Source organism: Bombus impatiens, unplaced genomic scaffold (genome assembly GCF_000188095.3).
Source record: "Bombus impatiens unplaced genomic scaffold, BIMP_2.2 scf_0685, whole genome shotgun sequence".
Taxonomy (NCBI): domain Eukaryota; kingdom Metazoa; phylum Arthropoda; class Insecta; order Hymenoptera; family Apidae; genus Bombus; species Bombus impatiens.
This window is the reverse complement of record NT_177104.1, coordinates 52,662-65,641: the sequence shown is the minus strand read 5'-3', so window position 1 is coordinate 65,641 and position 12,980 is coordinate 52,662. Positions and strand designations below refer to the sequence as shown.

The 12,980-nt window shown below is 33.0% G+C and overlaps 1 protein-coding gene and 1 long non-coding RNA gene across 4 annotated transcripts in view; one reads left to right on the top strand and one right to left on the bottom strand.

The window, feature by feature from the left end:
• The first annotated feature begins 1,391 nt into the window (after positions 1-1,391).
• LOC100743563 (SET domain-containing protein SmydA-8-like) overlaps positions 1,392-12,980 on the top strand; it is a 57,973-nt gene continuing 46,384 nt past the window's right edge. The window contains exons 1-5 of one of the 3 annotated variants that reach the window (XM_003492364.4): positions 1,392-1,440; positions 2,020-2,179; positions 5,497-5,751; positions 9,196-9,432; positions 12,429-12,582. In XM_003492364.4, the coding sequence (XP_003492412.2) occupies positions 2,039-2,179; positions 5,497-5,751; positions 9,196-9,432; positions 12,429-12,582 (787 nt within the window). In that variant the 5' untranslated portion in view covers positions 1,392-1,440; positions 2,020-2,038. Of the gene's footprint in view, positions 1,441-1,926; positions 2,180-5,496; positions 5,752-9,195; positions 9,433-12,428; positions 12,583-12,980 lie in introns of those variants that run through there. The other 2 variants (XM_012390058.3, XM_024370259.2) reach the window with 2 other exon arrangements.
• LOC105681259 overlaps positions 7,812-12,980 on the bottom strand; it is a 19,059-nt gene continuing 13,890 nt past the window's right edge. Inside the window, exon 3 of the long non-coding RNA XR_001102543.3 lies at positions 7,812-7,904. This is a non-coding gene — a long non-coding RNA (uncharacterized LOC105681259). The remainder of the gene's footprint in view (positions 7,905-12,980) is intronic.

The following is a 12,980-nucleotide window of genomic DNA, read 5'->3' as shown; positions in this document are numbered from 1 at the left end:
ACGGGAAGATAGGGGAGACCTATTTTTCAACGAGCGGCGTCTCCCACTAGCAACTTTCCCTCGAGGGCGGCTAGCATCTTTTTCTAACCACCGATATGGAGATTGACCAACTAGCAGCAACGCCAATTTCCCTTACTTTCTGAACGAAGGCTTTTCTCGACGAATCCGATGATCTCGTGTCCTTAGACACACCCCGTCATAGTTTTCCTCTGGGGTATCACCGGGACGGAAAGTCATTCTCTCTTGCGGTCTCATCGACAAAAAAGGATTAACTCCTTACGGTCAGCGAATATTAACACAGAATCCGACTTAGATTTTGCGAGTGCGTACGACTACCGTCCCGTTGTCCGCGGATTCGTTATTGAACCTAGGATCATTGTCATTAGTTTCTCGAGTACCTAACTACCACGGTTACTTGTCCGGCTCTATAATAATCGTATTTGCACTAGTCAATGTCTTCTCTATTGCATAACGACAACGTGTAACCCAAACGAAGATTCGTTTCACGCCCCTAACCATAATTCTAATGTAAACCCGACATATAAAATTTATGTGTAACAGAATAACAAAGTATTAACGTACACCGCTCTATTCTCTTATATTTCAAACTGGAATGAATTCGTTTTATTGCATATTCATTCATTCAACACATACGCAATACGCTCGTCTCATGGCGTTTTCCTTTTGTCTTTCTCTCTTTCATTTTTCGCTCGTACAATGCAGATGTACATACTCTATTTTTTAACAATAAAGTTGGAAATACGCAACGTGTTGAAGAAGAAAAAAGGAGAAATAAGAAACGCGCGATTTTATATATTTTTTGGATACATAGATTCCATTATAAAATTAATATTTATCTTTGCACGTGTAAATCATTCAATGTTCTCCGTTTTGAAAATGTGTTAGAAATATGGATTGATGTTAAGATGTGTAGATGTACTATGCTACACAGGCATATAATTACTAGCGTGCATGTCTAGGCACAAGTACTGTTGCTCTTCTCTAAATAGATTCTATTCTGGAAATCAACTTCCTCTCAAGCAATACGCTTAGTTAGTCTATATCACCGTGCAAAAGCGGACGCTCCTTGTTTTAAATAACAAAGTAGTTTATCGCGTCGTGTGTTGCATAACTTTTAAGTTACTTTTTCGACTAAATGTATATTTGTTTCAATTATTTTTGAATAGCTACATTTGTAATACTAATACTTTTTAAGCCCCACATAATTTAATATTAGCTCTTTTTTCAGAATTTAATGAATCACTTCGTACTTTTAATTTATAACAGAATATATGTGAACTAAACTTCTATTTATATTTTATATTATATAAAACTTATTATAAAAGTACATAACAGTTATAAGTGAATGAAATTCATTAAATGAAAGAAGATATTTAAAAATTTTTTGTTCGAATTCTTACGATTAAAAAGTTATTTGTGGTAAGTTTTGAGATCGCAAACTTTCTTCCTCCTTCATTTCTTTTTTTCAACAGGATGATGCATTTAATTGCACGGCTAATCACAATACCGTGTGTTTCATTAAATTTTGTGCATTTTTATATTCAAAATACATTTTTTTTATATTCATATCGCATTTCTAATGACTTCAAATTAATAAATTTTTGTATAATTAAATTATATTTTTCGCTTATCTATTTTTTAGACTATATATTTTAATCGCTCAATTAACAATATTATACGTGAATATGTAACTCAATCAAACTGTGATGAAAAAGGAAAAATATCTATTATTTTTATGGAAAATTTGTTGTACTTTTAATATTAAAGCTTTTTTCTTTGGTCATAGTATGTATTAAATATATTATACTAATTCGAAATATTATTGGAATTTCTATATTTTCAAATTATTATTTAATAACGAGAGATTATAATTTAATGATTTAAATCTCTGTTACTATAAATAAAAAATGTTAGCACATAAAATAATATTAAAATAATTAAGAACATATGAATCACTTTTACCACAACGTATGTAATATATGCATTTTTGTAAACGAGATTGTTACAAGTTTTAACAATGGAATCTCAGACTACTTGTGCGATTTGCGGGAAAAATGCAATTCATAAATGTAGTGCCTGTGGAAATGTTTATTACTGCAGTAAGCAACATCAGAAAGAGGATTGGAGGAATCACGCAAAAGCTTGCAAAAGTTTTAAGGTTAGTAGTTTTCGTACTAATCTAATATTTTCTAGCCTATGAATTCAATTATATAATTATATTATATTAAGTTTAGTCTTAGTTCTTAGGAGAAAAAGCAAGATTACTTTAATGTAATCAAATTTATTATACCTTGTAAAATTGTTTCTTATGCGTTATAAAGTTTGTACACGATGTTTGAAAATAATTTGTCACAATATCCATCGAACAAATAGAACATGGTTTTTGATTTAAGTATGGTTTTCATCGCCTAAAGTCAATGCGTTATTTTGGTTAAGATTATCTTATTTATAAGGTTAGAACCTTAACCGAAATTTGAAAGAAATTCGAGTTCCAGTGCTGCCTGAAGTAGTTGTTAGGTAAAGCTCAAAATTCAAGACTACTCTCAATTTTGAAACGAAACTATCGAAACTTGACTTGAGACACGAACCTTGCGAGAAATCTGATGTATTTTAACACAGTAACACGTGGCGGAATTAAGAAAAGAGGCTCTTCGTTGTTCTTTTTCTTCTGAACAGGAAAACTATATTCAAGAACCATACCAAAATTGGCACCAAATTATATCGAAATATGATGGTGTATTTATTAATTTCTGTAAAACTGTCCTGTGAATGTAATAACCATTTCTTATATGCTAATGAAAAGATAGGTTTACGTGCAAATTTTTTAGAAGCACGTAGTGCGACGATTCATTGAAATGTACCATTTCCTTATTGAAGATAATTATGTACGAAGGATAGTTTGGTATAAATATAATGTACAATTGTTTCAAATTTATACTAAGTCTGAGTCGTATTAATTATTCAAAATTTGAAGATAAAACATTAAATAATTAAATATTTCTGATTTTAATTTATTTATTACTCTTGTACGATTTTCTCAAGTTAACCAATTTTCTTTTTTAATTATAAATTCTGGAACTGTAATGTCAGAGTTTTACAAAATTTTTAACGACATTACATATTTTAAACAAATTTTTATTATCATATTTTTAACAATGATACTGTTATAAGATTTACAAAGTATATATACGAGTATATAGCATTCAAAGGACCCACAGAAAGAGGCGAATGTTAAACGTAACGAATTTTGAGTTTAACATTTTTACATATGCTGAATTAAAATTTTCTGTGTTTTATAGTACCTAGTTATAAGAAATTCAAGTATACATCGTACTTTCTACTTTTTCATAGTTTGATACGTTATAAATTACTTAAAATTACAAGTGAAAGTTGAAAATGATGCAGGCGAAAATGAAAAATATTTTTTATCCTAATATAATATCTATGAGGAAATATGTAGTTGTAACATGGTACAGTGCCGAATGGAAGTATTGGCACAATCTGTATCTTTGATAAAATTTTTTGTAAATCTGTAAAGAATGTGCTTCTTTATTTAATTTTTTTGTAAAATATAATTTTCAACTCTAAAGCTTAATATGCTAGTATACCTTGTATTTGCACACTTTAGCATACCATGAATCATAAATTTTAGAAATACTTATAATAAAGAAAAGTCATATAATACACATAAGGGTCAGTCTTGATACTGACTTCGGGAAAGAAAAAAAATATCTCAATTCAATGGGTATATTTTTTTTTCTTTTTGTATGTTGACCGATTTCTCTGAAACGGCATGACCAATCGAGATGAGTTTTTTGCATATTATAGGACATATCTTCCCGCTGATCCAGTTACAAACATTTAACACTTTCTTACACTTACTTATCTTTTCGTGTAGAATCAATCCTTGTCCCGTCGTACTGCGATTTCCGACCCACCCTGTAGACGACCGGCAACTAATTGTATCATGCGCGCTGTTACGGCCGCACAATTGTAGGCAAAATTCACTGATAGTTTTTTGCGAATATCTCGGAAATGATTGGCCGATATTTACATATACAGGAAAAAGTTATGCAAAATGTGGATCTTTATAATAGATTCAAAAATCATCAAAATTTATCTTTTCTTTCATACCTCGGAATCCAAAGCCGCGATGCGGTAAAAATAAAAAGGAGTGCAAAATATTACATAATTATTATGTTATATTATGACTCAAATATTCAATCAATTATTTGTATATAATTTGTTGTTTATAAAGATATTTAGTAAAAAATGTTCTGTCTCGAATCAAATTCAAATAACCTATCGTCCAGCTTAGATAATTTTATCTAACTTTGCGAGACTTGTAATTCGCCATTCACTAATATGCCACTAGAGACAAAGGTACTATATTGGGGTGAAGATATTCGACGGATGACACCTGATAATTACTAGATGAGTTTTATAAATGAATGTTTTAAAAATAAATGTTATAGGGGAACTGACACGGAATTGGCACAAGAGTGCTTAAAAGCTTATGAAAAACCTTGTGTAAAAAACCTCTAAATCTCTATTTGAAAAATCTCCTTAGTGTAATTAAAAAGACCTGAATTGTTAGACGTGTTCGTCTCTTTATATCAGATAATTAACAAATCAATTAGCGATCTTACCTTTCTGGATGGTTCGTGTGACTCACGAATAACTGCCCACAAAGGAGAGTGAATTAGGTTCAAGGAGGAATTCCGTTCTTTAATTGCCGATATATGCGTGTACTAGGCATGAACACAACACCTCAGAACGAAGCAGACGAATAACAGTCCGTAATAATACCAATTCAAGTAAAAGAATAAATAACCCCAATCTAACCCCAATCATTCAATAAATGTACGAAATACCTAATAAAACGAATCGCGCACTAAAGAATAAGTAATGCTGGTCAGCACTTCTAAAGTCTTCGATAGTATATGGTATGTAAGATTGTGTTACAAACCATTAGGGCATGTTTCCATAAGAAAATATAGACGGGCATAAACGTAGAAGTTTTCTAAGAAAGTGTCTTAAGAGTAATTTTATATACGCTATACACAGTCGGTATCTCAACATTCGTAGACATTAAAGTATTTGTGTTTGCTGATAATACTAGCTTTACTAGATACACATTCAGTTTCGTAAATAACAAATGTGATATTCCAACAGTGTATGAAAATGAGGGTAATAAAAGGCTCAACGTTATGCAAAGTAAATGTAACTATAATATAATACATCGTAGAGATACGAAAGACGAAGCTTTACGAAACTCGGACTATTAGAAGATTATACAAGGAATATGAAATTGATCTATGAAATAGTATTATAAACATGTATACGGACTATAATCATGGCGTAATAGCATCTCAATGAATATTGTCATTCGCGAGTTACCAATGTTAATTATTACACCACTTTGGGCAAATTGCAAAGAAAAATTCGAAATTAATTACGTACCTCGTTTTACAGTTAGCAGAAGATTCCTTATTGGGTCGTCATTGTATAGCCACACGAAATATCAAAGTTGGGGAAATTGTTTTGAAAGATGATGAACCTCTGATAGCAGGTCCTATGTATAATTGCGCTCCTGTGTGCCTTCGCTGTTACATGGTCTTGAACGAAACCATTGCAGTAGCTTGTGAAAAATGTGGCTGGCCTCTTTGTCAAGATTGCAAAGATCATGGATTAGAGTGTAATTTTTCTTCTTCTCGTAGAGATCATAAGGTAATTACACTACTTCATTGTTAAGATAACCTAACTATTTTTATTTTTGTAAGCTAAACACGAATCTGCAAACCGTTTCTTCCAATACTCACACTTTTTGAAACCATCGGTTTTTTTAAAAATGTCAACATTCTAAACAACTTCTTCCTATATATAACAGCAGCTCGACTTTTATCGTATACAGCATTTAAAAATATTGCAGGATCTTTACTACAATTAGTTTATTTAAAGTAAATGGATTAAACAGATGTTGGTTAAACAGGAAACGATGGTTGTTTAACGTGAACTAATCACAATAACGTATTATAATTAAAACAACTAAATAGTTGATTTGCAACTCTCGTCACTACAGTTCCATCGCTCTCTGTCACGCGGACTACATTCTCTCGACAACGCTCGATTCACGCTCTCTGGCTTCTCAATCAACACTGACTGTTAATTCGTCTTTGTCCCTTAGCATCCCTTTGTCTTTCGTCTTAGCCCCATCATGCACGTATTCCGCAACCGCTCGTGGTCAGGGTCACGCAAGCCTTTTCCGCGAAACTATTCGATTGATGGACAGACGATACATTGTTGGACCTGTCGGCACTTCGGCTTTCACGCGACATTGTTTATAGTTCGCCCGATATCTCTTAGGCCTTTCGTCCACTATACGATGCGACAATATGCGATTTGAAATGTGATTTCTTGATGAAAAAATAGATGGAAAGGATAACATTTTTATGAATCAGGCATCCGGAATATGTTTGACACGCTAATATCAAATTAATGTTGAATTTATACCGATACGTGATTCTCACAAACCTCGTAATTTGATTAATTGGTGATGATGTTCCTCCGACTTCTATTACGAGTAACAGATTTACGTCTCGCACGCTTGTTTCCATCGACACATGCGTATACAGATCACGATAAAACCATTGTGACTTCCTCCCGCTTTGAATAATGCATTGCAGATCGTTTATCGATACAATGAGAGATTTAACAGCTACCAAATCCTTGAATATCTAGACAGAAATAACATTTGTTCCTGTACAATTTTAAATTGACGATCGATCTTTTGTTATCGCTGAAACCTGCAATCTCACAAAAACTAAATTCCATTAATTAAAAAATATTAGAGTCCGAGATCGTTTGAAGATCGTACTATTGTACGTGGGTGAATATACAGTAATGTTAGCTATAACATACAATATGAAAAATTATTTATGTACACTTAGAGAAACATGGGTTACCTGGAAAAGAAGATATGAAAGGATATTTATTTAAAAAATGTTCTTCCATCTAAATCGCCACTTAAAATCATTTAAATTACGTAAGGAATATGTCTCGTATTATGCATAGGCAGAGAAAATATTTAGATTGCCTGTTTTAAGTGAAACACCCTGTATATCGCATTTCTACTGGTTAATTTTTCTTAAGTTTTCAATCCAAGCGTAGCAATTGTCTGCAGTAACAAACCTAATCCAATTTGAATTTAAATTCATCTAATTGTAATGTAAAATCAAAGTAAAATCTTAGTAAAATCGAAATTCTGATCAATGCGTTTACACGAAAATCAATAAGTATTAACAAAAAATATTTAAAAAAACAGTAATGATTTTTAATATACAATTCAAATAATTATAGAAGGGGTCGTTACTTGTGCAGAGCATTTTGGAATAATCCAGAATCGGGAATATTGCAGAATTAATCGTTAAAAGAATGCATTTTGTTGTTTTTTAAGATGCGAACGCTACTCCTATTTTTAAAAAAGTATTTTCTAGCTTACAATTAATGTATTTTATACTGTTTCAATCCTACATAAATGGACGATACAGCACTGCAATGTGTGACGGATAATGCTGCTCCCTACGCAAGCGCATTGGAACGAAGTTTTGGAAGGATAACTAAATTATAATTTTTCTTAAAGATATGATGCATATACTGTAACTTTAATAATTTACTTTAATAATTAATAATACAGTTGAGTGTGATATATTTTAAAGCACGGTACGACACATAGACCACGTCACAATTTTCACACTCATAACGCGATAGTGTCTTTCAAATTGCTCTTAGTTTTCTATTTTGAAGCGACATTTTGAGGTTGAAGATTCTAAAAAATTATAAGGATACGGATCGGCATGTTAAAAAGAGCAACTAATAATGAACTAATAATTTATTTTAATGAAAAGCAACAATTGACACCCGACACTGGCGTACCAAAAACAAAGACTATATATTCTGTCTTTACATTGTTAATTCTGTTATAAAACGTTGTGAGGGCAAATGCGTATGAAACAAGGCAAGTGAAATAGATCATTTAGTTTAAACGGTGAGCGAATGAGTCAGTAGAGTGAGCCACTATAGTGGCGCGTCGTAATATAAGATGACATCCGCGAAAACCACTATAATGGCGCATCGTACTGAAGAGGTTGATTTAACCCTTCGCACTCGAGGACTTTTTCGGTCGGGCGTAGCAGCAACTTTGGACGATTTAGCGTATACGAGACGCGTGTCTTACAGTTAGCGTAAAATGATTTTATGCACAAATCAACTTACAAAAACATTATGTGGCGGCACTCGACAACAAATACAACGGTATTGAGACCCAGGTTCGAATCCCGGCGCCCGTAGTCATATATTTTTCTTCCACAATTCTTAAATAAGAAGAAAAATACAGCAGTACCCCAGCACCGGCATCTACAGCCAGCAGCTACCAACAATCATCACGGACAACACATACACCTCAATTATATTCTAATAATTTATCTATATTTACATCTTTGAAAATATGATTGCGTAATATTCTTGAATACACAAAATTCTTCTTGAATATAATTGATCTCATTTTTCAACAGTTCAAAATCAAGCATCTTCATTTGAGCTAATTTCACTTCCGAAAACCACTTTTTTAGGGTTTCTAAACTATAATACTTTTTCCGTGATCGTCATATCCGAAGCAACGTTGGAGACGTTGACGGTATCATAGTTTCGGAGTTGGGATTAAATATTTTATCTCCATTTAAAAGTCTAACACTTTACACTTCCTAACAAAGAACAAGAAGAGCTACGGAACCAATTTACGAACCAATATTGGTAGTGACTGAGAGTTTCCTTTCGAGTTTCGAGCAAAAGTTTAACCATACTCGTCCAAAAGCACAAAATTCATAATTTTAGAGACATTCCAGAAAATATGTTTTTAGTAAACAATTTTAAGAGCTGTTTCCTGTCTCTACAGGTAAATCGATCGTAGATAAAAAATTTGTGTGGAATATTTTTGATTGCATAATAAATATGCAAAGTTTCATCAAAATCGGCGTGTCATTCTCGGGTGATGCTCTTGTTAGATTATTGCTATTTCTTACGTCAGAAGAAACTCTATAGCTATTTTATATATCGATAGATATATGAAAGAGATCTGTTAACAATATATACTGATATAATAATGTAATGTTTCAGGTATCTATAACTGAATTTGGCCATCCACATCCAAGTTATCAATGTATAACTGTCATAAGAGCGTTAGCATCGAAGGATGTTAATTTAGAATCTTATAAGAAATTGCTATCGCTCGAAAGCCATTGCGATCGAATAAATTCCCATGAGCTGTCAAACACTGTTCGCTTTATTAAAAGATTTTTCAAAACAGATGATATTTCGGAGGAGGAAATGACAAAAATCGTCGGCATCTTGCAGGTAGAAATTCAATCAATCTTTTACAATTGCGTTATAAATATTAAGACGAATAGAAATGTCACATATTCAATAAATATTCTCGAAAAGCATGTTTCCGTAAAGTATAATATTCCCAGATACAGTTAATACGAAAAGTATTTGTATAGAACCTAACTTTAACAAAATTATAGTAGAACATTTAGTACACGTTTGTAATACATTTCGTAGAGCGTTTAGTAACTAAATTTTAAGAAATAGAAATTATATATGTGAGGTATATAGGTGTCCGTGATAATTGTAGTTGCTGGCTATAGATGTCGCTGCTGGGGTATCCCTGTATTTTCTTCTCATTTTTAGATGCGTGGAAGAAAAATCGGTCAGGATTTGAACCCAGGTCCTGAATATTCGTAATCTAAGGCGCTAACCACTGCGTCGCCGTTGTCAGGTTCTAGTTAGTGTTGAGCTGTGGTATTTTGCTGTCGAGTGCCGCCACATATGTATTCCTAGAAGCCTCCAAATTAATTTTCAGAAAATAAGATTTTTCACAAAATAATTTTCTATCTCTGTTGTTTAACTTTTAATAAATATCTAGGAAAATATCTACGCGTAATAAATATTTCTACAGTTACCGCTTCATAGCATAAAAGACAATCTGCATCAAAGTGCAGGGAAAATAGGTTTGAAAGACGAACAATGTTCCGAAACACTTAAAATACCTCCACAATTCCCAAATATAAACATTATTGAAAATATATGGGACTACCTAAAACGCAAAATACAGATCACCATATTTCGTCTGGAAATGATTCAATGAGGATACTTTTACAAGAATGGAAAAATATTGTAAGTAGGATCTTTGTCAATTTGACAAATTCAATGCCACGGCGGCTTCAAGTCATAATAAAATCAAAAGAAATCTGCTGAGTACTAAAATAATTATACTCGTCTTAATAATTTTTTCCCTTAAACTGTAACTACGAATATTTATTACGCATATATTTTTGCCATTTTTTAGATATTTGTTAATATTTTCACGGAGGGCATAGATATCCCAGCTTTATTTTCTATATATTCTACATATTCTACAGACTTGTAAGAATGCGTATATAATTTTTATTTGTTAAAATTTTATTAATAAACGATGTTCTACAAAATTTTTGTTGAAATTAGTTCTTGTACGAATACTTTTTACGCCAACTGCGTGTGTGTTTACAACGACAAAAGCAATTATCGGCTTCTGCGGATTCGGACACCGCACAATTTTAATTTCTAAGCTCGATATTTTTAGCAAATGTACAAAGACCAACGAAAATGTGTTATATTATGTTGCACTATACTGTATAGACAACAGTATTAAACAATTTTTGAGTTATTATTTATTGTCGTCTACGTTATCTATTGTTGCTTATTACTAAACAATTTTAATAAAGGAAGATAATGAACATAATGTACACTGCGTGTCAGCTGCTACAGAGCGCACGTTCATATAACGTTCACATATACTAACGCAAGCTCGAAGTAACAAACGAGAAGAACTGAAAAAGGTAGGAAAAATTAGTTTATTAATTTATATTGTAATTTATTTTTTTATTTAAATATTATTAAAATATTAGTTTATTTGACTATATTATAATAAAAGTTAATTTATCAAAATAATATTAAAACTATAATTCGCCGACTATAAATTAACACACAATTGAAAACAGATTTAAATTACCGCGTTGGATAGTTCTTTCACAATAACTTGGTTTCGTTGTCACAGTGCCGAAATTAAATTTTATGATGTAATTTAGTATCTTCAACCAATTTGTACTTTTTACGTGATTTCTGAACGTGAGGGGGGTATCTGGTTTTGTGCCTATCTTTGTTTATATTTTCTAAGTTCTCCGCAGTTGTATTAACACCTTGTTAGTCGTCAATGGATAGTTGTTGTGAAACATAGGTATATTGTGTATGTTACACATTCGTCCACGCGTTCCTCTAATAGATAACCTCAACACTTCTAACTGCAAGGGTACCAGCTTCTATAAGATCTGTTAAATTGTTGTTCACTTGCGGTTAATGATAGAAATTTTTTCGTTAGCTTCAATGATTTTCAACTGCAAATTGCTGCTCTTTTCTGTGCCATTTGTTATATAGACTTGCCAACGGCAAGTTTCCTATCATAGACACGCTCTCACTGGGAAATCAAATATACGACACTATGAACTAGTCGCTTTGCGTAAACACTTCTTATCTACTTCCCGTTTCTTTGACGAGACTGGGGAATTGGTGACTCATATACAGAATTAAACAGTTCATCGCTTGATAATGACTTTAATTACTATGTTATACTCGATGGATATTTGCACCGCATCAGATCGCGTCTCAGTGTCATGGCCGGGTTTGTGCCCGTTACTCCTCGGCTTGAGGCGAATTCGCAGCAAAAGTACAAAATGTGGCTTGACTTCTCGTCTACGCATCGTGTTTAACCTGACAGATCCTTGAGTTAATGCTTGAAAGCTTGAACTTTCAGACATAAAGACCTGTTTCGGATATTGATCAATGAATCTGTGTATATAACTGATACGGTTACAATGTAGTACAATAGCACCTCCTATAACGCTAGATATACGTTCCGTTACGAATTCAAGAGCGCAAAAGAATATAATTAAATAAATATGCAGTCTTTTCTTAATATGATAAAATAATATGCGACCCACAATAATAACTGTTCACAATACTAACTCATTATCGCACAAGAGTTAATGCAAAACCATGCGTCGAGTCAATTCAAAGACTTACATATTTTCATATTAGAAAAGAGTCATTTCCTGCAGCTTCTTAATCGCGTTATATGGAAGCATTGGCGTAATTTTTAGTCCACGTTAGAGAAGCATCGTCTCATACGGGATCCGACCGTATATTATTTTCAATTAGTATTCTTTTAATTATCTTGATCAAATACAAACATATCATATATTCTATCGGTTTAGAAATAAATCTGAATAAGTGAATGACAAACACTTAAATTGCAGGTTAATGGACATGAAGTTCCGCTTACTGATCCACCATACGTAGCAGTTTACGAACTGACATCGTTACTTGAGCATAACTGTAAAGCAAATTGCTCGAAAAGTTTCACTGATACTGGAGGGCTGATTATTCATGCTGCAGTACCTATTGCAAAAGGTGACTATATTATATATGTCGGAGATAAGAGGACACCGGTGCCTTCCCTCTGAAACCTCGGGAAAGTCCATAAAAGCATTGTAATTAAAATCTACAGTTGTAACTAAACGATTTGCCGTCATTCTAACCAATTGTATTTGTTTGAGACTTGTGACAATGAGCTTGGGCTCAAAGCGACAATTAGTCGCCGAACGTGGCCGCGGTCAACGGGACGAACTCTCCATCTAACAAAGGCATTGAGTAATCCTATAGCTATCCTTAAAAGAAAGATTTGTAGCGGCACGCGGCAGTAAACATTCCAACGGTTTCTGTCCCGTAGCTTGCCACACGCAGATCCTATTCTCCGGGCAGGATGTTTACCAGATGTCGACGCGTCTCCACAGTACGTGATCGGCTAG